Source organism: Pinus tabuliformis, chromosome 3_2 (assembly GCF_031772625.1).
Source record: "Pinus tabuliformis cultivar Carrire ecotype Pingquan chromosome 3_2, CPIR1, whole genome shotgun sequence".
In the NCBI taxonomy this organism is placed as follows: domain Eukaryota; kingdom Viridiplantae; phylum Streptophyta; class Pinopsida; order Pinales; family Pinaceae; genus Pinus; species Pinus tabuliformis.
Window position 1 is genome coordinate 477,483,246 of NC_142302.1, and position 27,745 is coordinate 477,510,990.

Consider the following 27,745-nt stretch of genomic DNA (forward strand, 5'->3'; position numbering starts at 1 on the left):
GGCCAAGTTTGACCAAGGAAGACCGAGCTGCTTTGGTGAAGTTTTGTTGTTGTTTTGACCAACGTTGACTTTCTAGTTAGGGTTGAAATTGACTGCAGTTGACTGCAGAATTTTACAGGGCTGATTTGACTGTGTATTGGGCAAGTGAATTTGATTATTGTACACTCTCTCTCTGTTGAACTATTGAATAATAATAAGAAGATTTGATCAAAGGGTTTTCCCCACATTGGGGTTTTTCTTTGCATCCGCCAAATTTGGTGTCCTCTTGTCTTGACTTGTTTTCTGCATATGTTTTTATGTTCTATCTACATTTGTTGTCAATGTGATTAATGGTTAATGTGATTGCTACTGGAAATAATTTGAAATTGTCATTGTGCTGCTAAAGGAACATTGAAGTAAATTGTGCTATAAGCATAGAACATACCATTGTTATCTAAAATTAACATGGTATCAGAGCTCAGGTGAAGACAAAGCCCAAGCAAGAGTGAGGAAAAGAAATCACTAAGGGAAGTTGTTGGACAAGAACTTGGAACTAGTCCCAATGATGACTACATCTTACTTCAAATCTGAGGACAAGCTTAAGGACAAATCCGACTATCATGCATGGAAGATGTCTCTAGATTTGACTTTGGAAGAGTAGTGGAGCCTCCTTCAAGTGCACCCGCTACTGCAAAAACAAAGTACAAGAAAGGTGAGGTTAAAACTAGAAAATTATTGTTGATTCTATTCACAAGCCTTTGGTTGCCTATATTTCTGATTTTGAAACATCTAACAATATGTATGACACGCTGATTGGGATGTTCAAAGTAAATAATGCAAATCAAGTTCTCTTTCTCAAGAACAAGTTGAAAGACATCAAGATGGATAGAGGAGAATCCATTCAATCCTACTTCACGAGGATTACCGAAATCAAGAATGATCTCCTATCTATTGGAGAAGTTATTGGTGACAGGAGCTCACTCTTATTGCACTTGGAGGCCTTACAAGAGAATGGGATGTGTTTAACACTACCATCCTCAACAATGACAGGATTCTAGGATTTGATGAATTATTGGCTAGATGCACTCAAGAAGAAATAAGGATGATGGAAAGAGACAAGCCCTCAAATGGAAACAATCCTACCGCCTTCTTCGCTCATGCTAAAAGGAAGAACAATGCTGGTCCAAGAAGACAAGGTCAAGGGTTCAAGCCGAGATTCAAAGAAGGAAGAAAAGGAAGATGCTTCAATTGCAACATGTTTGGCCACTTCGCTAGAGAGTGTCCTCACAAGAAGGATACTCCAAGAGATGATGACAACAATAACAACAACTACAAAGGCAATGACAATCAAAGGAACAACATGTTCAACAACAAAGGAAAGAGGAATGCTCCCGCTGCTCGATATGGAAATGGTCGTCCTCCCAAGAAGTCAAGAAACTCCAGGTATGAAGAAGTTAATGTTGTAGAAAAGCAAAAAGAATTTTATCATTTTTTTGCCCTTACCACTGCCTCTTCTCCGGATACATTGGATTAGTGGTTGATTGATAGTGGTGCTTGTTACCACTCAAACCAGCAGGGGACCTAAAGGGGTTCCCTAGGAGGGCAACTGCAAGATTAAGGGCAACTGTGGAGGCTTAGCCCACTGTCACCACAGCTAAGTCTTCCTTGTTCTTTATAGAATTTCACTGATGGGAGGAGTCCTGATAGTGTAGGGATTCACTTGTAAAGTATATGTCAATGGATAGGTGAGAAGTGAACCCGAAAACCCTTTCCCAAGGATGTAGTGAAGAATGGAGCTTGCTTGCCTTTAAGCAAGGACTTGGTCCACCAGGGATAAGGGATGAGAATTGGAGGCTTGAGGGAGAAAGGATAGGCTTATGAACAAGTTTCTCAATACATATAATCTTTGGGAAACTTGGATTCCCAAATGGTTCTTGACAAATAGTCTTTATTGAGAAGTGGGCCACACAGGGCCAAGTGGACCCAACCCAGGTTCGGGGATGGAATGTAGCAACCAATGATGTTCCTATCCTGGACAAGGTGAGGGGAAATGACCAAACAAGAATACTTTCTTCAAAAGGTTGAATTGATCCTATTGAGGTCTAGCCTTCGGGATGCTTGGGCACAATTCGGTCCTAGAGCTAGGGCTTGAGATTCCCGGAGATTCCACTGTCAGAATGGTCTCAAATTTGGAGGAGAGGGAGGGGACCCACCAGCGCAGTAGCCTAGAGGAGATCGAAATTTTTCCTTGGGCCAATTGTCGGGAAATTGATGCCCTAGGTGACCCAATGGGGCTAGACTTGGGAAAAAGGGGAAAATGGTGAAAAGAAGGTTAATATGATCACCCTTTTTATGGAACTAGTGCCTAATTCACTTGGGATATGAAGTCAAGGATGGTAATGAGTAAAAACTTGGATTTTTGATCAAGGAGGCCTAGAAAGTCAACTTCATCCAATGTAGATAGTAAGAAAAGAAAAGCGACTTTCAAGCATTTAAAGAAAATGATGCAAGCTTCTCGAGATAAATAAATCTCTAGGACATTTCATTCATATAACATTGGACCATACATTAAATTAGCTAAAACATGCTCAATTCCACATTTCGATAATGCAACAACTAGCCCTAATTTTAGCAGTATGCAGCGACAAGAATAATAACATCAAAATTTACTTACAACGTTATAGAGTATATCCAACCAACATTTCGTTTGCTCAATAAAGCTCCAAGGCAAGAGAAATAGCCCAAATCCATACATCAAAATTCATCCATCTCCAAAAATATCCACCAAGGAAAAAGTGCAAAAATTCTCTATGATTAGAGAGATCCCAAGTCAAGTGATGATAAAATGAATGCATCTAACATCAATATATAGCCTCCTAAGGAATTTGAATTACCCTATGCCCCCCTAAAGAAAATAATTTGCAAATAATAACTCCTAATGGCGACAAGCCCACCATACTAGCTCATAATGTAAAAAACAAGCCTTACAAGGGGCCAAATAATGATGTATGCATGTCGTAGGGCCCTCCAAAGGCTCAATAACATCATGAAGTGCCATATTGAGGAATAAATTCCTCGGAATATGATGGACAAGGGGGTGGCCCCTTGTTCTCCAAGTATAGACTTGCGGTGCTCTCAGTGGGTCTGAGGGCACATCAATAACCCCATGGGTCTCCATATGAATCAGAGATATTTGTAGATCCTCTGCAATGGTCAAGTGGTGGAATGAATGCTGCCATGACATCGTACAAGTGTTGGGACACCTGCCAAGGGTGTGGGGCTCCTGTGGGGCCTGCTGGGCATAATGTACCAATCATGTCGCCATCGTCCCAAAATGGATTGCTAGTAGTCTCTGAACATCCATGAAGATTCGTGGAGTGCTGTCTGCTGCTGTGGAGGCCCATGGCTCTCTATGCACACCCTACATGTGCCAATGTGGACCTCTGGGGGTCAGGATCCCATATAGGGAAGCCAAACCCAAATGGAAACCACTTGCAATCCTGCATAAGATCCAATGTGTCCCCTAGGCTTCCAGTACAATCAATCATTAAAATAATTGGGTAAAGGAGCTTACAAACCATGGATAACAAAGTGGGCACTTCATAATGGCATGCCCTTCGTAGTGGGCTTTGGCATGTGCTAGTGTCTCCAAACTCCAAAGGGGGTTAGCCAAGTACCTCATTAGGTGGTTTCAACCCTTAGAGGGGATAATATGTCCAAGGTACACCTTCTAATGGGGGTGGCAAGTGAAAAATAGGTGAGATGGAATAGGGAATGAGGGGGGCAACCCTGGGCCACATAATGGGGCATAGGGGTAGCTAGATAAGGGGAAGCCCACACCTGGGTATATAATGTATAGGAGGGAGTAGTCGTGGTACATGAGGTGCCTCGACCTTGATTTTTCCACCCTTCTTTATATTCCTTTTGCCTTTTATGAATTTTCTTTAATTAATTGCTTGGGGCTCAAAGACATAAGAGCATGATGTGTATAATATAGTAGTGATTACCCCTTTTGAGGTAGGGTGGTTCATTGCCCTCTAGGGGTTGGGACAATCATGGGTTCCTGAATGATAGAGGAGGCTCATCTAGGGCCTATGGAACCAGGGTGATGGCCATGGATGGGGTAGAGCTCATGTGTCGACTTTTGCCCACGTGCTAATTATTTTTGTCCTGACCATCTTTTGCATTTTGTGGTACAATTTCTGTTAAATGTGGCCATTTATGCTTTTCACTTTTTCTTTTAATGCTTTCAACCTTCAGGGCATCATTCTAGGCCTGACCCAAGGTGGGGGCAAGGGGATAGGGAGGCTAGCCCTATGTGGACCCCGAATGGGAATTTGGACCGGGTGGGAGAAAAGATGAATGGGGTATAGTGAGTGGAAAAGGAGTGATGTGTGCGGATATAGGAGTGGACCATGCACCCAAAATCGGGGTTTCCCAAGTAGTACCACCCTAGAACCAAATGGTTAATAAAGGAGATCCCACCAGACTAAGATCCAAGGTGGCAACTAAAAGAGGTCAAGGGGACATGAGCACAAACTAAGCCCACTCTTTCCGCCAAATCCCCCCATCAATCCATACCCAGAAGTATCCGTGATAAGTAAACCCAATACTTAATTACCAAATGACAAGACATACCTTTAGATTCGGGAGCTCCACCTTCAAACATACGATCAATACAGGTGGGTGAGGGACCACATGGTTGGCTTAGGTGGCAGAGAAATGGCACAACGAGCTAGTAGGAGGCATCAAGGGGTTGCTGGCTACCGGTTGAGGCTCATCATGGAGAAAAAATTCTCTTGGGGATATCACCCACAAGGTGGTGGGTAACAGTGCCTCAAGGCACTTCACTGGGTACAAGGAAGCCCTCTCAAACTTGATTGAAAAGAAGACAAATATGGAGATTATACTTGGGGATAATGCCACTTATCCCGTGAAAGGAATTGGGACTGTTACTCTTCACTTAAATCAAGGTCAAACCCTTCATTTACAAGAAGTGTTATATGTACTTGATTTGAAAAAGAACCTGGTCTCTATTTCTGCGATGGAAGATAAAGGTTTCAAGGTGACATTCATTGATGGGAAGGTTTGTGTTTGGCAAAGGAACTTGAAAGATGCATTCACTCTTGGATTTAGGGTTGAAGGTCTCTATCAGGTTGGAGGAAGTCCATTGGGAGCTATGACTTGCAATACTTCTCTTCAATTCGAATTATGGCATCGAAGATTTGCTCACCTTCATTACAAAGCCTTACCTGATGTAAGGAAGATGGTCACAGGTATGCCCAAATTCAACTTAGATCATGAAGGAGTTTGTCAAGGTTGTGCAACTGGAAAACATACAAGGGGACCATTCCCCTCAAGTGGAAGTCAAACTACTGATATTCTTCAATTGGTCCATTATGATCTATTAGGTATGTTGCTCGTAACATCTTTGGGAGGATATTTGTACAATGCAATTCTTGTGGATGACTTCTCTCGCAAAACATGGATCTATTTCTTAAAGAAGAAGGGCGAAGTGTTCAAATGGTTTTGCTCTTTCAAAGCCTTGGTCGAGAATCAAACAGGGAAGAAGATCAAAATATTGAGGACCGATAATGGGATCGAATATGAGTCAAATGAATTCAATGACTATTGTAGAGAAGTTGGCATTAGGAGGGAGACCACTACTGCATATACTCTTGAACAAAATGGTGTTGCCAAAATGAAGAATTGAACTATCATAGAAGCCATCCGTGCCATGCTTCATGACTAAGGTCTATCGAAGTTTTTATGGGGAGAAGCTGCCAACACCGCTGTGTATGTTCAAAATAGATGCTTGCATCAAGCATTGGACTTCAAGACACACGGAGAAGTTTTCACTAGTCAGAAACTTGATGTCTCTCATTTTAGAATTTTTGGTTGTCCCATATATTTTCATGTGGCAAAAGAAAAGAAACAAGCTAGATGCTTCTAGGAAGAAAGGAACGTTTGTGGGCTACAGTGAAACTTCGAAGGCATATAGAATCTATGTGCCTGGTCAAAGAGAAGTGGAAATAAGTCATGCTGTCACTTTCGATGAAGATTTTGCCCTGAGGAAAATCTGAGATCTTCCTATCCCTAGGAAGGACAATGATGATGATATAAGAAAGCGGGATGAATCTTTGACGAATGATCCAATGCCCGATGTTGAAGGTCTAGTGGATCCCATTGATCCATCTCCTAGTGAGCCCTCTACAAAAAAAAGACCTTTGTGGCTCAAAGATACTCTTGAAGATGCCGAGAGACAAGTTGCACCAATGGGAACATTTCGTGAAAGCAAGAAGCCGAACAGGTACCAAGGGTACTTAGCTGCTACGAGTACCATTATACAATCTGAGCCATGTACATTCGAAGAGGCCGTGAAGCTCCAAGTCTGCAAGGATGCGATGAATGAGGAATATGAGTCGATCATGAAGAATGATGTCTGGTATGTGGTTCCTAGACCCAAGGATAAGTCAATGGTCACTTCAAAATGGCTTTACAAAATCAAACATGGAGTTGAGTGGAGTGCTGAAAAGTTCAAGGCCCGGTTCGTTGCTTGAGGCTTCTCTCAAAAGGAGAGAAGGAGATGAGACTTTGATGAGATATTTGCATCGATTTCCGATATACCACCATTTGTTTGATCATAGCCCTTGCTACCTTGCAAGGATGGAGCCTACACCAAATGGATGTCAAAACTGCTTTCTTGCATGGCTCGCTTAAGGAGGAAGTCTATGTAGAACAACCCAAGGGGTTCAAAGTTCAAGATCGTAAGACACATGTATGCAGGTTGAAGAAAGCCCTCTATGGGTTGAAACAAGCCCCCAGGGCTGGTATGAGAGGATAGATAACTATCTTATGAAGCTGGGATTTACAAGGAGTGAAGTTGACCCGAACCTATACTTCAAGGTTGAAAAGGACAAACCTCTCATTCTGGTCCTTTATGTGGATGATCTCTTTTTGACAGGTGATGACCCTCTCATTCATCAATGCAAGAGGGAGTTGGCTTTCGAATTTGAGATGAAGGACCTAGGACTGATGCACTATTTCCTAGGGCTGGAGGTTTGGCAAAAGCCAGGTGAGATTTTCCTTTCTCAAGGAAAATACATTGTGAAGCTACTTGAGAGATGTGGGATGGTGGATTGCAAGTCCGTGTCTACTCGATGGAACTCAACTTCAAGAAGCTATGTGGAAGTGCTGTTGGGCCCGGATTAGCAAACCCTTCTGAGTATCGTCAACTTGTGGGGGCCTTGATGTTCTTGGTAAACTCCCGTCCTGACATATGCTTCACTGTGAACACGTTGAGTCAGTTTATGGTCGAGCCTCATCACATTCATTGGATTGCTGCTAAGAATCTCTTGAGATATCTCCGGGGCACAATCCACTATGGACTAAGATACACTGTCGGGAATTTGAGGCTACATGGATATACAAATGCTGATTGGGCTGGCAGTGTGGTGGATCATAAGAGCATGTATGGATGATGCTTCTCTTTGGCGTCTACTTCAATATCTTGGATGAGCAGGAAGCAAAAATCGGTTGCTTTAAGCACCGTCGAGGCTGAATAGATTGCTGCAAGTATGGCCTATTGTGAAGCTGTTTGGTTGAGGAATCTCTACAGTGATCTATTTGAGAACGTGCTGGATACCACCATGATCTTTTGTGACAACCAAAGTGAATTTCTCCTTTCAGAGAATCTCGTGTTCCCGACCGCTCAAGCACATTGATATCAGGTAGCACTTTATCCTTGATATGGTACAACAGGGAGCAATAAGGCTCCAACACATCAGGACAGATGAGCAGGTTGCAGACATTCTCACGAAGCCTTTGGGGAAGGTCAAATTCTTAACCTTCTGAGAGAGACTTGGAGTTGTGGAAAGACCCTCCTATGAGGGTCCTACATGAGTTGGACACTGAGATCTGGGAGCTCTTGGGGGCTTTGGGGTACTTCTTGGAGCTATGAGCGACCATAGGGTGAGTGGTTCACCTTCCCCTAGTGGTGCGCTATGTACAGGGTGAGTGGTTCACCTTCCCCTAGTGGTGCGCTATGTATAGGGTGAGTGGTTCACCTTCCCCTGTGATACCCCATGATTGTTGACATGTGTGTAGGGTGAGTGGTTCACCTTCCCCTACGATTGACATATGCATAGGATGAGTGGTTCACCTTCTCCTATGGCATATGAGCAGAATGAGTGGTTCACCTTCTCTTGCCGATGCCCCAACATACATCCTACCCATGGAGTCCAGGACTCATGGGAAGTACCTCTCATCTGGCCAATGAGTTGGGAAAAGTGGTTAGGGACCATAGCACTACTGATGGATGCATCGTGTACTGCCGTACTCCTATGACTAGGATGCATGGTGTTCAACAACTTGATCTGGGATCAAGGACTGACTTTTGTCAGTGGAGAGTGGTAAGGTCTTGTGACTCACTCTTGATCACTTTTTCTTCATTATTACTTCATGGTTCAGCAGAGCAGTGATGACAAAGATGGTACATGATGACAAGATGGCATGATGATGACAAATGGATTGGCAGGTGGAATTCTCCCTAGTTGAGAGGGAGTGTTAAAATTGGCAACTAGGGCCAAATTCCACCTTGGGACAACTCATATGATGAAGATGATTATTGCATTGGATTCCTCTTTTCGAGAGGTCCAAGTTTGATATAAAGATCATCTCATTCGGACAAGCAGAAGTGGAATTTTGAATTTATTCTCTCTCATGCACAAATTGTTAAGGTCAGCCTCAACTTAATGTAGGCTCAAGAAGCCCAATAGATGTGTCCTTTCACCCTCAACAAATTGTATAAATAGGAGTGACCTCTCTCCTCATTTGGACATCACTCACTCATCATTTCTTCTCTCTCCTAATCTGATTGGTTTGTACAACTTGGTGATCATCTCTCTTTCTCACACATGTGGATGAAGGACAAATTTCTGGGTTAGATTGCAGGCCGAATTTCAGAGTTTCAGGACAACGTTGACCAAGGCTTCATTGATCAAGTTTCACTGTGCTTTATGGGGTAGAATTTTGCTCTCTTGAGGCCACATTTATTGGCACAGAAATTGAGGTGTTTGGGAATGTTTGACCAATGTTCACTTCTGTTTTGATCACAAAATCACAACAATTTTTCTCTCTCCTTTGACCAAGTTTGACCAAGTTGTTTAGGGCTACATTTGACCTCCTATTCAAGCCGAGTTTGACCAAGGAAGACTGAGTTACTTTGGTGAAGTTTTACTGCTGTTGTGATGAGCGTTGACTTTCTGGTTAGGGTTGAAGTTGATGGTAGTTGATTGCAGAATTTTATAGGGCTAATTTCACTGTGTATTGGGCAAGTGAATTTGATTATTGCACTCTCTCTCTCTGTGCTGAATTATTGAATAATAATAAGAAGATTTGATCCAAGTGTTTTCCCCACATTGCGGTTTTCCTAGGCATCTACCAAATCTAGTGTCCTCTTGTCTTGGCTTGTTTTCTGCATATGTTTTTATGTTCTATCTGCATTTATTGTCAATGTGATTAATTGTTAATGTGATTGCTACTGGAAATAATTTGAAATTGTCATTGGGCTGCTAAAGGAACTTTGAAGTAAATTGTGCTAAGCATAGAACATACCATTGTTATCTAAAATTAACAATGAGGGACAAACATTCTTGAGAGGAATGGTCCCTGAGGCTTGGACACTCAATGGAGTGGGTGCCTTTTTAACATCATGGCCTATAATGAGGCCTTTGGAGTTGGGACATGGGTGTCCCTAGGGTTTGACCATGGGTGATGGCAACCCTGGACTAGTCAGAGTACCATGAGGTGAGGCACCCATCGAATCATGGTGACTAGTTGAGTGAGTATCATTGGTTAGGAGTGCTAACCTGGGTTGTGGTACCTATTGATGATGATGATGCTAATGTAGGTCAAGAGTGTTGACCAAGATGATGATGCTATCAATGAGTTGTACCTTTCCTTAGAGAAATCATGTATACAAAGAACATCTGGATAGTAATTATGAATACCTCCCTAGCTAAGAGGGAGTGTTGAATTTTGTAGCTATGGTCGGTCTTCATAATGTTTCATTTGTACTTGTAATGATGAAATATAAATTATATTTGTAAAAGAAAAATTATTTGAAGCATGTTCTTCATGCTTGCAAGAAAAATAAAATATTTATTGATTTTATATTCAAAAGATTTTTTTTTAAGCGCACGGGGTGTAGCTAAATTGGTGATCGCCTTATTATGAAGTAATATGTAAAGCATGAGATTCAAAGTTCAAATTCCCGTGGGTTAGACCAACAAAAGAAAAATAAATTTTTTCAAGGCATGTTCTTCATGACCTTATCAAGAGCGAGAAAATGAAAATTTAAATTTGTATTCTAGACACCACAAGATGCCCAAGTCGGCCTCCCAGTGATGAAGTCGGCCCTGCCCAAGAGACACCTATTCGACCCCTTCCAGCGTGTATATATAGAGACCATTTGATCTCCACTCCAAGGAAATTCACATCTCTCATCAATCAAGTGTATTTCTGATCTAGTATAGCGAAGGAGGATGAAGAAGAAGAAGGCCGAGTTGAAGAAGAAGAAGAAGCCGAGTTCAAGAAGTCTCCTTGCACATGTGTTCTTTTGCTGCCCTCGCACGTGTGATATTGAAGGTCTGAAATTTCTGTGGTAAAGTCTGGTCATAGGTCTGAAATTCTGAGATAAAGGAGAGGCCGAAATTCAGCCCTAGTGCAGACCTAGAGCAAGTTTGTGGAAGAGGCTCCTTGAAGCGATTAAGCGATTTGGAGAAGTTTGACTTGCATCTTGAGGCATCTTGTGGTTGTCATCTTGCTGGTTAGTTTGACTTTGATGTATCTCTTGTTGCATTGATTCTCTAAGGAAAAGGTTGGCTGGGATTTTCCCCCTAGTGGGTTTTCCCAAGGTAAAATATTGTCTCTTTGTGCATTGTGATCTCTATTGCTCTATTGTCTCTATGGTTGAATTTCTGAATGTGTAATTGCTTAATGATACATTGAAAGTGCAAAATAATCATCTACATCATTGGAAGTAATTATCAAGTTTCAGAAATAAGTGCTTGTATAATTTGCACTAGAAAAATCAACATGTATGACTATTTATTTTCAATCATTTTCAAGATGTCGAAATGTAAACAACTTCTTATCTTCTTTTTTGCCTTTCAAATAATTTGTCCAATGTTCATATCACAATTGTTGCTTTTTCTTTCATTCTTGAAGTCTTTCAGGTTGATAAAGGGAAATATTAGGTCAAGAAATATATTTTGTTTTGATGTAGGGATTTCTTGCTATAGATGGTTTTAGTGGAGGCTGTCTCTATGAAGAAGGGGTCAATTTAGTGAATGTTTTACACCTGGATTTTATACATATGTAGTATATAATATATAATTTATGACTTGATATAACATAGAGTTAGCATTGCATCAAATTTCAATATTTGTGCATAACCTATTAATTGCAAAGTCTCTTGCCATAAATGTTCCTGATATGGATCATATGAACACCTTATTATAAGTAAAAGGTATTAAAGTTTTTATACGAGATTTCCTTAAAGAATTTAATCTAGAATAGGAGGATGAGAGTTAAAAGATCATAAAGGTTTCTCCTATATTCATTTGTTAATATTGATTGCATGTTTGGCCATAGGTGGCTATGTGTTGATGGATGCAAAATTGCCACATTATGTTGTTCCTGATTTAACTGGATTCAAGGTATGTCCGATATTACTTTCTTTTGATAATTTGTTCTTAGCTTAGATTTGTTATGTAGCTCATTCAACAAATGTAACATATGATACAAACATAATAATCATTAATGTTTACATAGGAGATCACTGTAATCATTTAATATTGTTGTGAAGGGGGTCAAAAGAGTTGTTAAATGGATTATCGTAGTAAGTCAATATTTAAAATTTGGATAACTTCTTAGGCAATCATGACTAAGAAGAATATTGGATATGTAAGACAAACTTTCAAGACACAATGTGGTAAGCATTTCCCTATCTGTATTTAATGTTTGTAAAAGCCAAGGCCCATCTCTTCACTCTTTTGATCATTGTTACCAACTTTGCATGCCAAAAGCCAACATATCCCTAACATTATATGTTATTTGTACAACTAAGGTGACAGGTCCTTGAATAGCTTAAAAATGACACGTGGTACCTAGAATTTAGTCAGATATGTAGAGAGAAACTAATATATGACCTAAATACAAAGGTTATTCCTTATAGGAGGATAGTTTGTTCATTCCATGCAAAGGAGTATGTTTTAGAATGTGGGGATGTTAGAAGTTTGATTTTGAACAAGGCACGCAATACACTATATTCAATGCATCCTAGTGTGAAGAGAATGTATATTGATCGAAACTGGCTCTTCTTATGTGCCAAAATAAAAATGAAGTGGTTCTACATGTGTGTAGCTGTTTATTATGTCAATTGGTGAAGGTTTAGGGTCACCACCTAGATGTACCCTTGCAACCTCAAAGTATTCTTCAATCAAAATAGGATGTGATTTCCATAGATTTCATGGTAGGATTAACTTTGACTCAATAAAGATATGATGTTGTGTAATGTCCCAAGGGGATTATTGCCTTTTTAGGGTTAAGGCAGACACTACCAAATTTTCAAAATAATCATTTTACTTTAGGGATAGATAACTTAGAGTATACAATGATGCAAACAGTAGTAAATTTGTCAGTATATCAATATAACAGTCTGCCACTAGGGCTGCTAAATGAGTATTTCTGACTCTCTGAGTAACTAACAATTGCTGTCTACCAATACAAAATAACCACTTCTGTAGTTACAATTGCATCAACAATAATAATCCTCTAAATTCTTTGACCAATCTATGGACTGAATATTTGCTTGATCTCTGTTTACTAAGGACTGACTGTGCCCTAACTGCCCATCTACTGTCCTACTCAGACCTGCCAATCCTCACTGCCAGATTAATGCGTTGGGCTTAGAAGAATACCCCAGAACTCACAGCTGAGTATGCTACCCAAGTCCTCCCATGTGGTTTTACACAGGCTGGCCAAAACATCAATTGCTGAGTTGGTATTTTCTGTTCAGGGGGTCCGAACTCACTGAAACGCCCTTGGCCTTGTGTTTTGTGGCCTGCGGCCCGTGGCTGTCCAGAAAACATGTGATGGTCAGGTCTGCCAGAAAAGTAACTTCGCTGCTGTTCAGCAAGACTTGATTGACCAAGTAATAACCACAAGAAATTTGCTTTCTTGCTAGCCAGTACAGACCCGAGTTACTCCATAGATTATGCTGTAACAGAACAGAGAAAAGAGTGGACTAGCTAGGGTGGGATCACTTCCACCGAAACTAGTCAAGAGAAAAAGGGGTCTTAAAACCTTCAGAGCCTCAGGTAAAAAAACAGAGATAATTCAATCCAATTCCATGATGATAAATGATTCTATCTCTCTCTTATTTAGATTCCTTATGGGGGTCTCCTTTCCTTCATTTAATGAGAGGGGTTGTAAGTTTAGCCCCCAAATCTGGCTTTTTGCCCCAGCCACCCCAAATTTACCCAACGTTGCTCTAAAACATTGGATAATGGGTTTACCCCTTTATCAATGACTATAGACTACGGGGTTGGATATGCTATTCCGTCCTCCCTTGGGCTATTAATCCATAGGAAACATTACAGTCCCCTCTTCGCAACTTTGTTTTTCTTCAAGCAATTTCATGTTCCAGTGCTGCATAATTTTTCCTTCCATTAAACTCAACACCCATGCATATCCTACATGGCTTTCATCAATTTCAGTTCCACTAGTGCAATGTCGTTCTGCTTCATTGCCCTCATTTCCCAGACCTACTTCATTTGCTTCATGTTGACTTCTGTGCTCCCTTGCTGACAACAATACTTGAGGTGTACCTATGTGGATGCCTTCTCTCCCAGTTTCCAGTGCATGTGCTAGAACTTGTCTTTCATAAGCTGATTGTGTACTTCCATTATTATCCAATTCTTCGAAATCATTCTCCTCAGTGTCACTTTCCATCTCTCTTGAAGTTTTTGACTGGTGGGGATCTCTTGAATGAACGAAATTTGCTTTCGAACAAAATGCTGAAGATGGAATCCCGTCAAATAGAGTGAGGTCGTATGAAAGACTGAAGTATATTAATGCTTCTAGTGCATTGCTTGATGGGAGATCATTCAAATCACAATTCTGAACATGCTTTGCTATCTCAGAAATTTTCAAACCATTAGTCCCTTCCGGCAGCTGCTTACCAACAGGCATGTGGCAAAAGCTCTTTTTGATTGTCTCGGATGGGCATTAATCAATGGACCTAGTATTTCCATCAACACTTCATTTATGTAGTAGAAAAGGAGACATTTTTCTGATCTTCTCCCATGAACTTCACTTTTATAGACGGAACCTAAGTGGCGTAGTTTATTATCAAGTTCCTTTTATTTGAAATTGCATGTCATCCCTGTAACACTCTTCTATTTTCTCATATAGAGAGGGGTCCAATGGATGACTTGACGAGTACCATTGTGCAAAAATCATGTCCACATTCCCAATGAAACCCCTTGCCACGAGTACCTTCGTGAGGTACAGTAGATCAGCACATCTCTCTTTTGGACATGATATATCATTTAATAGCATAGATCCTATATCTACATTCTTATTTACAAAAACTGGAAATATTAACAAAGGTGAACCTTTCGTCTCAGATTGTAAGTTGCATTGCTTTTCATCATCAATGTTACTTTTTTCGGTATCGAGGTTCGCCAACTCTAATCTCTCCCACAATAAAACATCTTTAGATGCATGACTTGGATTTCTAGAGCCATGAAACTTGAGAGGGTCAATGCCTAAATGCAATTATTGCAGATTTGAACTTATTTCTTTGAAACCCTTGTGGCTAAGAGTTTCTTCTTTGACAGGCAAGTCCAGATCTGATACTGGACTTGGACGCCCACCTTTTTCTTTGGTTTTTTCCGAGTCGCAGGATTCATTTAACTCATTTACAGGCACTTCATCTGTTGCAGAACAAGATGGAACATCCAGCAACTCTCCAGGTAACATTTCATCTGTCATGCAGTCAGCACTGATACCAGACAATGTTTCATTCTCTACTGTTGCAGGGACCAAAATTGATGGTTCAAGAATGCATTCTTCAGTTCCTTTCTCATCTACAGGTAAGATTCTATGTATGTTGTATGTGCTCTGCAATAGTTATGTTGCCATGTCCGGAATGTCTCCTGATTGTGGACAAGTTTTCGCCTGTGATACAACCAGAGGATTAAATAATCTCTCCTTGAGCATTCCTGATTTAAAAGGAACTTTGGGCAGTAAATCACTTTTATCCAAGTGAATTTCAAGATAATTGTTTGTCTGCAAGGTACATAGAGATTCCATTTTCTTGCTGTTTGTCCTCTGCTTTCTCAGCATAAATCTACCTTTCAAATTTGAAACTTAAACCTAGATCTTTTGATCCTATATTTGATTGATTACACAGGTAGGGTGTCGTGTTGATTTTTTTGTGTAGCATCGAGAGGTATTCCCGCATTCTAGAAAACTTATGAAAGATTAAATTAAAAATTTGATTTTTGGAGCGTCAAGTCGGCCTGGGAGGACTAGTCAGACCAGCTCATGAACGAACGTGTTCCTTGGGGTATTTCACCCCATTCGACTTGCATAAATAGGCATTGTGATGCCTCATTTCTACACCATCGAAGAAAGCAAGTATGAGCAAGAAAAAATGGTTTTGGAAATCATCCTTTTCTCTCTCTCTTGGCTGCATGTGTGGAGCAGTTGACCAAGTTATATCTCTGTTTGACCAAGCTGAATGGGCATTCACTGAGCTGTTTTAACTTTTACCTCAGGTTTGACTGCTGAACCGTACAACATTGACTGCAGGGTTGATTGAAGGGCCTAACTTTTTACTGTAGGGCTGAATTTGACCCACAGGCTGACTGTTTGACTAGCGTTCTCTTAACTGTTTTGGCTAGTTTGAACAGTGTTGACTTCGAAAAGGTTTGACCGGTATTTGACTTGGATTATGGGCACAGATTTCTAGACAAAACTGCTGATTTTGTAAACCTTGCTGAAGAACATGAGAGGGAGAAAAATAAGGGTTCTTTGTACAAATAATGGAGGTGAGTACACAGATAAGGTCTTCACGGGGTTTTGTGCGAAGGAGGGCATCAAGAGAGAATGGACAACTCCATATAATCCACAACAAAATGGGGTCGCAGAGCAGAAGAACAGGTCGATAGTTGGAGTAGCAAGGGTGATGCTATATGACTAGGACATGCCTAGATTTCTCTGGGTAGAGGCATGTAGTACAACAATGTATATTCAAAACAGAGTTCCTCACAAGGTGCTAGGGAAGATGACACCCGAGGAGGCTTTTACAAGAAAGAAGCCAGAGGTTGGACACTTCAAAATCTTTGGCAACATAGCTTATTGTCATGTGCCAGATGACAAACACACCAAGTTGGATTAGACTGCGGAGAAGGGATATTTCGTTGGGTACAGCAAAACGTCCAAGGCATACAAGATTTACATTCCTAGTAGCAGGAAGATTATCATGAGACGAGATGTGAGGAGAAAGCCTTCAGAAGATCTCGCGAGTTGCCAACAGATGATCAGAGTGGGCCAACAAAAGCTCCAAGAGTTGAACAAGGATCTTAGTCTTAGGGCACTAGTACGAGTATAGTGACTAGTACAGGTGTAGAGGAGAGTTCATAGCAGATGGAGCAGCAGGGGCAGGATGAGGAGCGTGAAGCTCCACCCACTACCAGTGGAAGAAGAAACAGGGAGGTGCTTCAAACATTGAGAGGTGTGCAGGAGTTCATGGGAGCTCCTAGAGTGAGCACCAGAGAGCAAAGACAACCAGATAGGTATAAGGCATTGGTGATAGAGGTCATTAACAGAGAGCCTTCCAACTATCATGAGGTTGCGCAACATCAGGTGTGGCAAGATGCAATGGTGGAGGAATACAACTCCATCATGCTGGATGATTTATGGGAGATTGTGCCTAGGCCGTTGGACAGGGGAGTAGTTGGCTCTCATTGGATCTTTAAGATCAAATACGCTGTAGATGGCAGTGTGGCCAAGTATAAGGTTAGGTTTGTGGCCAAGGGTTTTGCTCAGAAAGAGGGCATAGACTATGAGGAGACATTCGCTCTAGTGGCCAAAGACACTTCTATTAGGGTCGTGATCTCGCTAGTAGTGCAGATGGGATTGCAAATTCACTAGATGGATGTCAAGATGACTTTCTTGAATGGAGTAATAGAAGAGGAGGTGTATATTGAACAACCAGAAGGATTTGAGACACATGGGAGGGATACCCATGTTTGCAGGTTGAAGAGGGTGCTATACGGACTCAAGCAAGCTCCCAGAGCATGGTATGTTCGGATCTGTTGTCACTTGTAGTAGATGGGCTTCATGAAGAGTGAGGAAGACTCAAACCTCTACTATTTGATGGTAGGAGGTGAGCTTCTCATTCTTGTATTATATGTGGATGATCTATTTTTGACAGGGTCATCAGGGCTCATAGAAGACTGCAAGAGGGACTTAGCAACAGAGTTCGAGATGAAGGATTTGGGATTGATGCATTACTTCCTAGGACTAGCGGTGTGGCAGATAGATGGGGAGATCTTCCTTGGGAAAGGGAGATATACTATGGAGATTCTGAAGAAATTTAGGATGCAGGACTATAGACCCATGTCTACGCCTATGATTACCAATTGGAGGAAGATAGATGCATCAGAGGACACAACAATGGACCCAACCTTGTATAGGCAACTTATTGGCTCTCTTATGTATATGGTCAAGACAAGGCCAGGCATTTGTTTCACAGTCAACACTCAGTCAGTTCATGGTGGGATCAAAGAGAGGACATTGGACAACAACGAGACATGTATTGTGATATCTACGAGGTACAATCGAGTATGGTTTGAGATTTACTCGAGGTGATGGTGTCAAATTGATGGGATATACAAATGCAGATTGGGTAGGTAGTGTAGTGGATCGGAAAATCACCTCAGGGTGTTGCTTCAATATTGGATCAGGGGTTGTCTCTTGGTGCAACAGGAAGCATAAGTCTGTGGCACTGAGTTATGCAAAGGAAGAATACATGGCAACAAGCATGGCTACATGTGAAGCTATTTGGCTTTGGAAGCTGCTAGTGGCACTATTTGGTTAGAGGATGGATTCAACCAGTATCTACTGTGACAATCAGAGTTGCATCAAGCTCTTTGAGAATCCAGTGTTCCATGATAGGTCGAAACACATCGACATCAGATACCACTTCATCAGAGATTGTGTACAACATGGATCAGTTCGGCTACAGTATGTTTCCACAGATTAGCAGGTTGCAGATATTCTGACAAAGGCCTTGGGTAAGGCAAAGTTTGTCTTCTTCAGGGATAAGTTGGGAGTAGTGGAGAACACCTTCCTCGCTAAGAGGGAGTGTTAGTTTTTGTAGCTCAGATAGGTGTTCTAGTCTCTTTTGGTGTCTACGAGGCTAAGGAACATAGGAGGATAATTATCTCCAAGACCCAAAAAATGTTTCTAAGGGAAATGTCTTAATTAGATTAATTAGCTAGTTTTTAATTATTTTCCTAAGTCTAACTTAGGAAAAATGGTTAATTAAATTAGATTAATTGAGAGAAAATCGATTTTGCTCTAGTGATCTCTAGAAAGGACATGAAATGGACTCAAGATGATCTTAACCATCGATTGGAGTTAGACGTGGTTGTTGATTCGTCAACGGGAGATTATAAGAGCAAGTCGATGGGCCATTTAGAGATACAAGAATTGCAATGAGAGCAAGGGTGTAGTGATAGCATGGAGGACACTAGCAGTGGGGTTTCAATAGGAAAATTGACGAGAGAATTTCCAGAGAAATTCTTCACAAAGATTGCAGTTATTTCGAGAGAAGGAAGTAGGCCAAATTAATTTTGTAGAGAGGCTGTAGCTAGTGCGAGCTGTTGGGTGGCAATTCCATTTCCAGTTGCCAGAGGAGGTGTGAGGGAGGCAAAGATTATTGCTGAAATGAATTTCCGGAGGCAATGCGATTTCCAGAAGAGGCCCAAATGCATTTCCAGTTTTTGCTAGTGTGTGTTGGTGGAGGAGGTGCGAGTTGCATAGAGAAGGGCTGAGTTTGTTTGAAAAGGATTTTCTAGTTCGATTTGGCTACTAGAGGTGAAGGAAAATTATTGCCAAAGCTTTGCCAGTGAGAGGCAAGTAGTCTATGTAATTCTCAATTGCTGAAGATTATTATTAATAATAAAACCCTCATCTACTGCATTGGTTTTCCTCACATTGGGGTTTTTCCAGGGGCTATTGTCCAAAAATATCGGTGTCTAAATATTGTGTGCACATTACTTTTCTCAATTCTTGTTATTATTGGTGAAAATTGCAGTGGTGATTTTATTCGTTATTTGCCTTAATTAATTTCTTAATACAAATAATCTGCATAAGATAGAAGAATAATTTGCAGTAACTGCAATTAAGGAAATTTCACATTTAAGGAGATAATTTCTTCTTTAATCCTTCTCTCTTATTGATCAAATTCAGTTTGTAGCTTGATCAAATCTTCAAATTTTTCTCTAAGATGACTTGTCAAAATTTCTTCTCTCCTTTTTGCCTCATGTGCCTCCATCTTTAAGCGAGCAACTTTCTTTTTGGCTTGTTTTGCATAAAGCTCTTCTGGCCTTTACCAAAGATATTTAGTTGAGGGGCATTGTCCCACCTTGTCTTTTACAGGCTCTGATAAGCTTCTTAGAATGGTATCCATTGCTCTTGCATCATCTTCTTCTGACTCCTTTGTGGTTGTATCTCCAGTGATAATTGCAAACCATATATAATCTAGGGTTTTCAAATAGATCTCCATAGATGCACTTCAATAACTCATAGTTTGTTCCATCAAACATGGGAGGTGGAAACATGACATTTGGGTCAACTTGATCTTCATTAATGACTTTAGTATGTTTTGGCATCATTGCAATGGAGGATACTTCCTTTTCCTTTTTCTTGGAGCATTTGGAGGCTAGCCTTTTTTCCTTTCCCATATTTGTTCCCGAAATTTGCTTTCCAGCTGTTAGATTGTGATGAAGGAACCTACTCTCACACCAATTGTTGGAAATACTGGGGGGTGTGAATCAATATTTCACTTTTTCTTACAATTTAGTATCATAGAGAATAAACCAATAACATCACATCAAAAGTACACAAGATTTATATTAACATTTTTTTTATATCTTTAAGGAAGCTACAACTTCCAGTTTTACCAGCCACTATTGTAAGGAGCTACAACCTCTAATAATTTACTAGCCACTACTAGAAGGAGGTGACAACCTCCTAAAGGAAGCAACAACTTCCTTCCCTAGCACCACCCTGCCACCCTTAATAATAAAAGATAGAGCAAGAATTTTAGGCTCCTGTACTAGGGATAGTGACCCAATTACAACTCTGGACAAACTCAACAATTATACAATCTTGTCACTGTCCTCTTTCTCAACTACTGTTGCTCATCAACCACTGTCTCACTGTATCATCATCAATGAACTTGTACTCATGCAAATTCACGTCCCCAAGCTGCTTCATCAAATATAACTCAATGTGCCTTTGGTCTACCCAACTTCTAACTGCCTCAACCTCTGCCTAAGACAACACATGATCATAATCTCAAATTATCCTTAGATGTGCTCTCAAATTAGGCCTTAGAATAGTCTTTGGACATTTTAATGCAATGTTGATAATATCGGTGATATTTGAAAATGTCGCTATATTTTCGGCAAAACAATATATCGCCGAGTAAATATCACGATATTTTCAAAATATCGGCAAAATATCGCAATATTTTGAAAATATTGGCAAAATATCGCCATATTTTGAAAATATCGGCTATGTTTAAAAATCTGAAAAAAATGATTTTTTATGCTTGCCGATATTTTGCTGATATTGCCGATAAGATGTTTTCTGGACCCTTGCTGATATTTTGCTGATACCGATATTATCAACACTGGTTTAATATATGGGTTTCTCCATGCCGCAACCAAAACTTTAATTAGGCCTCCAAGAGGACCTCAAAAAAGGCCTGATATGTACCTAAACTAGATTTGGAAACTTGGCCTAAACAGGCTTCTTGGGTGCCCTGAAACTTGGCCTAGATAAGCCTTTCTTTTGCTGCCAGAACGAGACAATTCGTCCTGACTCTGCTGCCTAACTTCCCATTCTCCTGTGCCCAGCACAGGCTAGATCTCAGCCCCTCTGCCCACGGCCTAAATAGGCCCTTTCTCTGCGGTATCACAGCTCCAACTTCAGCCTTATGCCTGCAGCCTCCCTCCTGAGGTTCTGTGGCCTTCCTCCCTGCAACTTTAGACCCTTATCCTGTTGCCTACACAGGTCTGAAATTTGGCCCTCCTGTGGCTTGAAACAAGCCTGAATTTCGGCCTCTCTACGGTTTGCTTCAGGGCTAAATTTGGCCCTATTCTGTGGTTAATTTTGGCGCTTAACCAGTCCAGATCAACGAATATTTCCATCTAAAACTAGTCCTCAGAAAATACTTGAGAAATTCGTTCTGTTAGCATTGATCACTGCTCTTCATATCACCAGATTCCTCTTTCTTTTGGCTTCGGACTATTTCAGAGATATGTATGCTCAGATGCTCCAAATTTACTCCATTGGAATGCACATGACTATCCATATATATACACATTTGGAGGGAGGCCATTTTTAGGGCCGACCTGAACTTAGAACTAAAATTTTGCCCCAGAAAAGGCATGTTTGTTTGCTGGAGCCGACCTGTAAAAGGAGGCTTAGCCGCCTTATAAAAATAATTTTTGTCTTTCATGACAGCATCTTTCAAGGCTGATTTGGACAAATGCACTTGAGGTAAATTTGATTACAATCTAGACCTCCTTCTAGGGGAAACATTGAAGCTTAAAGATCATGGATTCTTGTGGCATGAACTGGAGACACACCCATCCATTTGGGGCATTAAACTTCAACCTTTAATATCTCTCCAAAAAAGAGGACCCACAAAGCGTGCAACCTATCACATGAAATGGCTTGATGAAGGCTATTGATCTAGGGAGGGCTTGTACCAAATTTTACTGACTTTTGCATGCATATCATGAAACAATTGCATCATATCAAAGTCCCTTTCATCCTTTGACATCAATGGCAATTTCTTCCAACAATGGAATTGATTATTTAAATTACCTTCTACTGAACTTGTGTTAGGAACCTAGCTGTGTATTTATTCAGTAGATCTGTTTTCTGCTAGGAATAAAGTAGCATGTGCTAGGTGCAGGATGAAGTAAAAAACTTCTAATACGCAGAAATATATGTACAAATATTTTATTAAAATGATGAATTGACAGATGATGAATGATTACAATGGGGTTCCTGGCTTATATACCGCCATGGGCACCCTTTGGGGAAAGGGCATGATCTTATGATCGTGTCCTTTTCTAACTAAGCCTAAAATTAAATAATAAACCTAAAATTAACTAATTTTTTACATAACATTGCCTTCCTCTCGAAAGAATGCTTTGTCCTCAAAGCATACGCAACGACGGATGTTGTTGACAAAATGCTTCATTCTCCCAAGAAGCGTCTTCTTTGGTAAGTCCTTCCACTTGATCAGATATTCCAAGATGATCAAGGTCCCACATTTTAAAAGGTCTTGGATTAATCTTGCAATTTCCGTTTTTTGGTGATGTGGATATCGGTATGGCTTGATGTTGACAGGGTCTGATCTTGCCTTGACTTCTATTGTATGCTCAATTTCCCTATTAGGCGGCATCTTCATAGGTAGGTCTTGAATTACTTTTTCATGATTCCGAATTAGATCTTGTATCTCTGGTGACTCTTCACTGGTCATATTTGCAGATAACATTTCTAACTGGTGACATTGTACTACATAAGCAGGTGCTCCTTTTCGACTCAGCTTCATCATCTGAGATGATGATACAACTTGATTTTCTGGTGCTTGGAATCCGTGTAGTTTGTACTTCTGACCTCCCCATTTGAATTTTATAAATTGTACTTGATGGTTGGTAGCATAAGTACCTAAAGTTCGTAGCCATTGGATACCTAAGACTACATCTACTCCTCCTAACGGTACCGTGAAGAACGGAGACTCTAGATTAAAGTCTTGAATCTGCAAATTGACCTTATGGCATTTCCCCACCTTTTCAATCTTCTTACCGTTAGCTACCATCACTTTCATGTTTGGTAAGGGAAATGAAAAGATATGAGTCTCTTTGCCACGGTTGCATCTAGAAAATTGTGTGTGCTTCCAGAGTCTATGAGAACCACTACGTTGTTCTTCTTTATGTGTCCTTTTAACTTTAAGGTCTGAGGTTGTGATATACCTGTCATGGCTGATAATGACACTTGCGGAATACTCCCGTCATCTAATTCTGGTAAGAATTCTGGGGCATCTTCTATTTCTTCTATGTCAGAATCTTCACTATTTGAATCATTGGTTGCTTCACAATTATATAGGTTCTTTGGTTCTTTTCCTTTAGCACATCTATGTTTGGGGTCCCACTTCTCACCACAGTGCTTGCATTTACCCTCTTTTATCCATTGCGTTTCCACATTGGATTTTTCATCTTCACGTCGATGTGGTGGAACGTATCTTGTATTATTTGAGTCCACATACTTGGGTATCCTTTGTCTTGCATATGTTTTTTCTGCCTTTGACCAAAATATTGGTTCAAATTTCTTTTCGGTTGTTTTTGCTTTTTGTCTTGCTACTTCTATTGATGTAATGTCATGCATCTCAAGTTTTGCTTATAAATGGGTTTTGAGTCCTGAGACGTATGATTGAATCAAACGAGATTCTGATAACCCAGGTACTCGTGTTACTAAAGTCTCCCATTCTTGAGTGTATTCGTCCACACTTCCCTTTTGTCGTAACTTGATGAGTTTTGAAAAGAACTCTTCTTCTTTTACACCTTGGAATCTTTTAAAGAAGGCATCTTTAAATTTTCTCTAGCTAATGACGTGTCTTGTTTTTTTCCACCACATATACCAGTTATATGTTTCTCCTTCCATTTTCATGGATGCGTTCCTGAGCTTTTCGTCATCGTCATTGATGTCATATATCTCAAAGTATTCTTCTGCTTTGTTTATCCATGCAACATTGTTTTTTTCGTTTCCATCGAATTTAGGCATCTCGACTTTTGCCCTTCGCTGGTATGTTGCTAATGGTTGAGCGAAAAAAGGGTGTTGATTGGTAAAGGTATCCCAAAGTTGCTTGTTTGTAAAGGCTGTGTTACTCGCTTCTTGGTGGGGTGTCGCTAATTTTTTGGCGATTCAACCTTTTCATGAGAGTCTGTTGACTTTGTTGAATCTGATGAGACGTGTTCTTGATTCTCTTCATTTTCTTTTAGTAGTTGTTCGGGTGTACAATTCGTCTTTTTACACAGAATTTTCAGCATTGTTAAGACCTCTCTGATGTCTGCTTCTGTTTGGACATGTTGATTTTCCATCTTTATTTCTATTCGATTTGTCGTATCCTGAAGATTTTTTATTTGGTCAGCCTGTCCCTCAAGCTTGATCTTGAATTCATCTAATCTTTTACTGACCTCATCGTGGTTGCTATTTATCTTATGCTCCGAGTCCAACAATTTTTTTTGGAAATCCGCCATTGTCATTGTCGACATCGAGCGGGTTTGCGGGGGCGTGTATTTATCTGCCAGCTTAATTTTTTTTTGAAATAATTAAATTAAATTAATTAATTTAATTATATGACATAAGTTTTTTTTTTTTAAATAAATTTAATTAATTAAATTAACTTTTATATATATATGTTATATATATTATATGTCACGTTATATCTATTTCAAGTCTATGCTGACCGTCACGTCCATTGGTGGGGGTCACCTCCTGCTGATCGTTCCAAAAACCTTTAAGCGGAAATCACCGAAGCGCTGGGTTTGAACGGGGTTGTATGCGCAGACAATTGTATGGGCGCGTGTGTGCGGAGGGATTCGGGCAGTGACACGCGCAGATAGGTCGAGCTACCGGCGGAAGGGCGGACAGACAGCGGACTGCGCTGATGCGGAAGGTTTATTGTTTGCGCAAAGAGTATTGTATGGCGGAAGGTGCGTGGACAGGCCGTGAGCTAACGATAAAGTGCTGCGCTGTTGAGTGGGTGGTTGTAGATAGGGAGGTGGAGTCAGTGGATGGAAAGGCGTGTGCGTATGGGAATTGCGGTTGGCAACGGATAAATATAGCCTGAGGAGCGAACGCGCTTTGATACCAGATGAAGTAAAAAACTTCTGATACGAGAAATATATGTATAAATATTTTATTAAAATGATGAATTGATAGATGATGATGATTACAAATGGGGTTCCTGGCTTATATACTGCCATGGACACCCTTTGGGGAAAGGGCATGATCTTATGATCGTGCCCTTTCGTCTAACTAAGCCTAAAATTAAATAATAAACCTAAAATTAACTAATTTTTTACATAACACAGGAAATCTGACACATCTCAGTGATTGGGTGGAGAAGGACTTACATTCAGGTGTGTAGGGTTCGACGAAAGTGCAAGGGGCAACAAAGTAGATTCAAGTCAACCAATCAAGATTGGATAGATCTATGGTTTGATCAGTTGGATGAGTTCTAGGTTTATTTTTGTACTTGTATTTTGTTCGCTAGGCCATTATGCTATGAAGGGGGAGCCCTTGTAAGTCCTTGTAAGCTATGAATTAAATGACCAAAATCTTTGTGCGCATGTGTTTGTGAGATTGGTGTACTGAATTATTGCTTCTGCCGTTATAATTGTTAAAAACTTAAAATCCTAGCTGTGCTTTTATTCGGTACATTTACGTAATAATTGTTTTTATAGCAAGGAATCTAATAGCTAATAAACTGCCACATTTCTACTGTTAGGAAATTAACATCCAACTCATACAGCTTATAAATCCGGGGCTCTATGCCCACTCGGGTTTCAACCTGGGTCATTAACATGATGATGCCCTATCTCAATGACCATTTGAATAATACCTTAAAATTGAATAACAGTTGCATCACTTTTCCCAAGAGATGGATAGAATTCAACCATACAGCTAGATATTTCTGTTCGTTTTCCGTGGATTTATGGAATATTACAAGTTCTTATTTACATTTATGGATCATTGAATTTTTATATAAGTATAGCTTCTAGAACATATTTAGAATTTTTGGAGAAATATTACCTAATTGTTAGAAAATAAGCCAATTTGCTTGTGATGTCTGGAGCAGTGCAAATTGGAAAAAACTTAGTTGTTTAATGTTTGGTCATTTTCACTGAAAATAGTTTTCAGATTGAACTTCACATTGTAAACGACCAACCAATTCTATACTTGAAGGCTGAAAGTATATTATTCAGGATAGAGTAATGATAGAGAGAAAATCATCTTCTAGCTGAACTATTTTTTTTGTTTGTTTTATTTCAGAATTTAACAGAGTGGAACATCGTTTGAATTAAGAGGTGATCAACTGAGAATGTCTTTTTGATAAGAAAAATATATTTGTGGTCTGCCGGGAACAATGAAGCCCAACTCAGTAATGATTACTTTAAAGCGCAATTTAATGAGGAGGACGTCAATCTTGCCCACTTATACACATGTTGAGGGTTTTATGCCCATGGGAATTTGAACCTGGGACAATATTGTGGCAATTCCCAGTCTCAAGTTTCAACCACTGTGTCAATAGCCTGAAATACCGAGAAGCTAAATATATGTATTAATACTCAAAATAGTATTGTATTACAAGCAGTTTGGGGGAATGCCAGCAACAAACATGCTACATTGCTTAACCAATCGCATGAATTTACTGAATCTCGTGGAACTAATTTAACTGATCATTGAAAAAGTTCTAGGATCCATTTTGGTATTCGTTAATATGTTATATATAATTTGTTTCCTTCTCATTGGAAATTAACTGTTTATTTGAATGTTTTTGTGCAGTTAAAACCTTATGTGGCACATACTGTTTCAAGTAAAGCTACAGCCAATGACAATTCTAAATCTGAGACTTCAGAGACTGCAAAACTCCAATAAATAGTTTTTTCACATCTCATCTTGGAGTATATTACAATGGCAGTCTTTCCGGTAGTTTATTGAAAAATTTGGAAGGTATTTGAGTTGTCACTAATTCATTTGAACAGAAAATATGGAGCGCTGTATTTTGATTGTTACTATCACTTGCATTTTGCATGTGCAAAAGTAGTTTTTGTTTTTCATTCCAAGTAAGAGATGATCATGTTGATAAGTAATAAGGCTATTCATGCCTATTCTTGACTACCATGCTTGGAAGCGTAAGGCATATTATCTTTACAAGGTGCAGTGGTCAAATCAGTAGCAGTATATTGAAACTTTTGAGTATATTAGGCAGCTTAGATATTACCATGTAAGAATCAGAGTAGCATTTTTTCTTGGCATTCACCATTCATCCTTGTTTTATAGAATACAGTGGGAATATCATCCGATATTTGGCCATTTTATTAAATTCACGCCTATTTCTTGAATACCTTGCTCACAACTGTTCAATGAAATGCAAAATTTATTTGCTTGACGAATCTTTTAATTGTCTCTTTCTAGTCAGACTTTTATCTCCCAAAAGCTTACTTACAAGATGCATTTAATACTTCTGTACACACTAATATAGTTTGATCATGTAATGATCCCTAGTAGTATGATACTATCTACTATCTCAGCTTTTGTGATAAAGTATGTGGCATTTCCTTGCCATTTGACGTTATAAACAATTCGTAGCTAGCCT

The 27,745-nt window shown here is 39.9% G+C and overlaps 1 protein-coding gene across 2 annotated transcripts; it reads left to right on the forward strand.

Moving 5' to 3' along the window:
* On the forward strand, window positions 1–27,491 carry LOC149181367 (uncharacterized). Of its 2 annotated transcripts, XM_089416594.1 has the most exons (4): window positions 1–691; window positions 11,635–11,699; window positions 26,419–26,453; window positions 26,932–27,491. In XM_089416594.1, the coding sequence occupies exons 1-3, from the start codon at window positions 604–606 to the stop codon at window positions 26,443–26,445; spliced, it is 180 nt and encodes a 59-aa protein (XP_089272720.1). In that variant the 5' UTR covers window positions 1–603; the 3' UTR covers window positions 26,446–26,453; window positions 26,932–27,491. The 2 variants fall into 2 exon arrangements, with proteins under 2 accessions (XP_089272720.1, XP_089272719.1); XM_089416593.1 differs by lacking the exon at window positions 26,419–26,453 and having other exon boundaries at window positions 254–691.
* The last annotated feature ends 254 nt before the right edge of the window (window positions 27,492–27,745 follow it).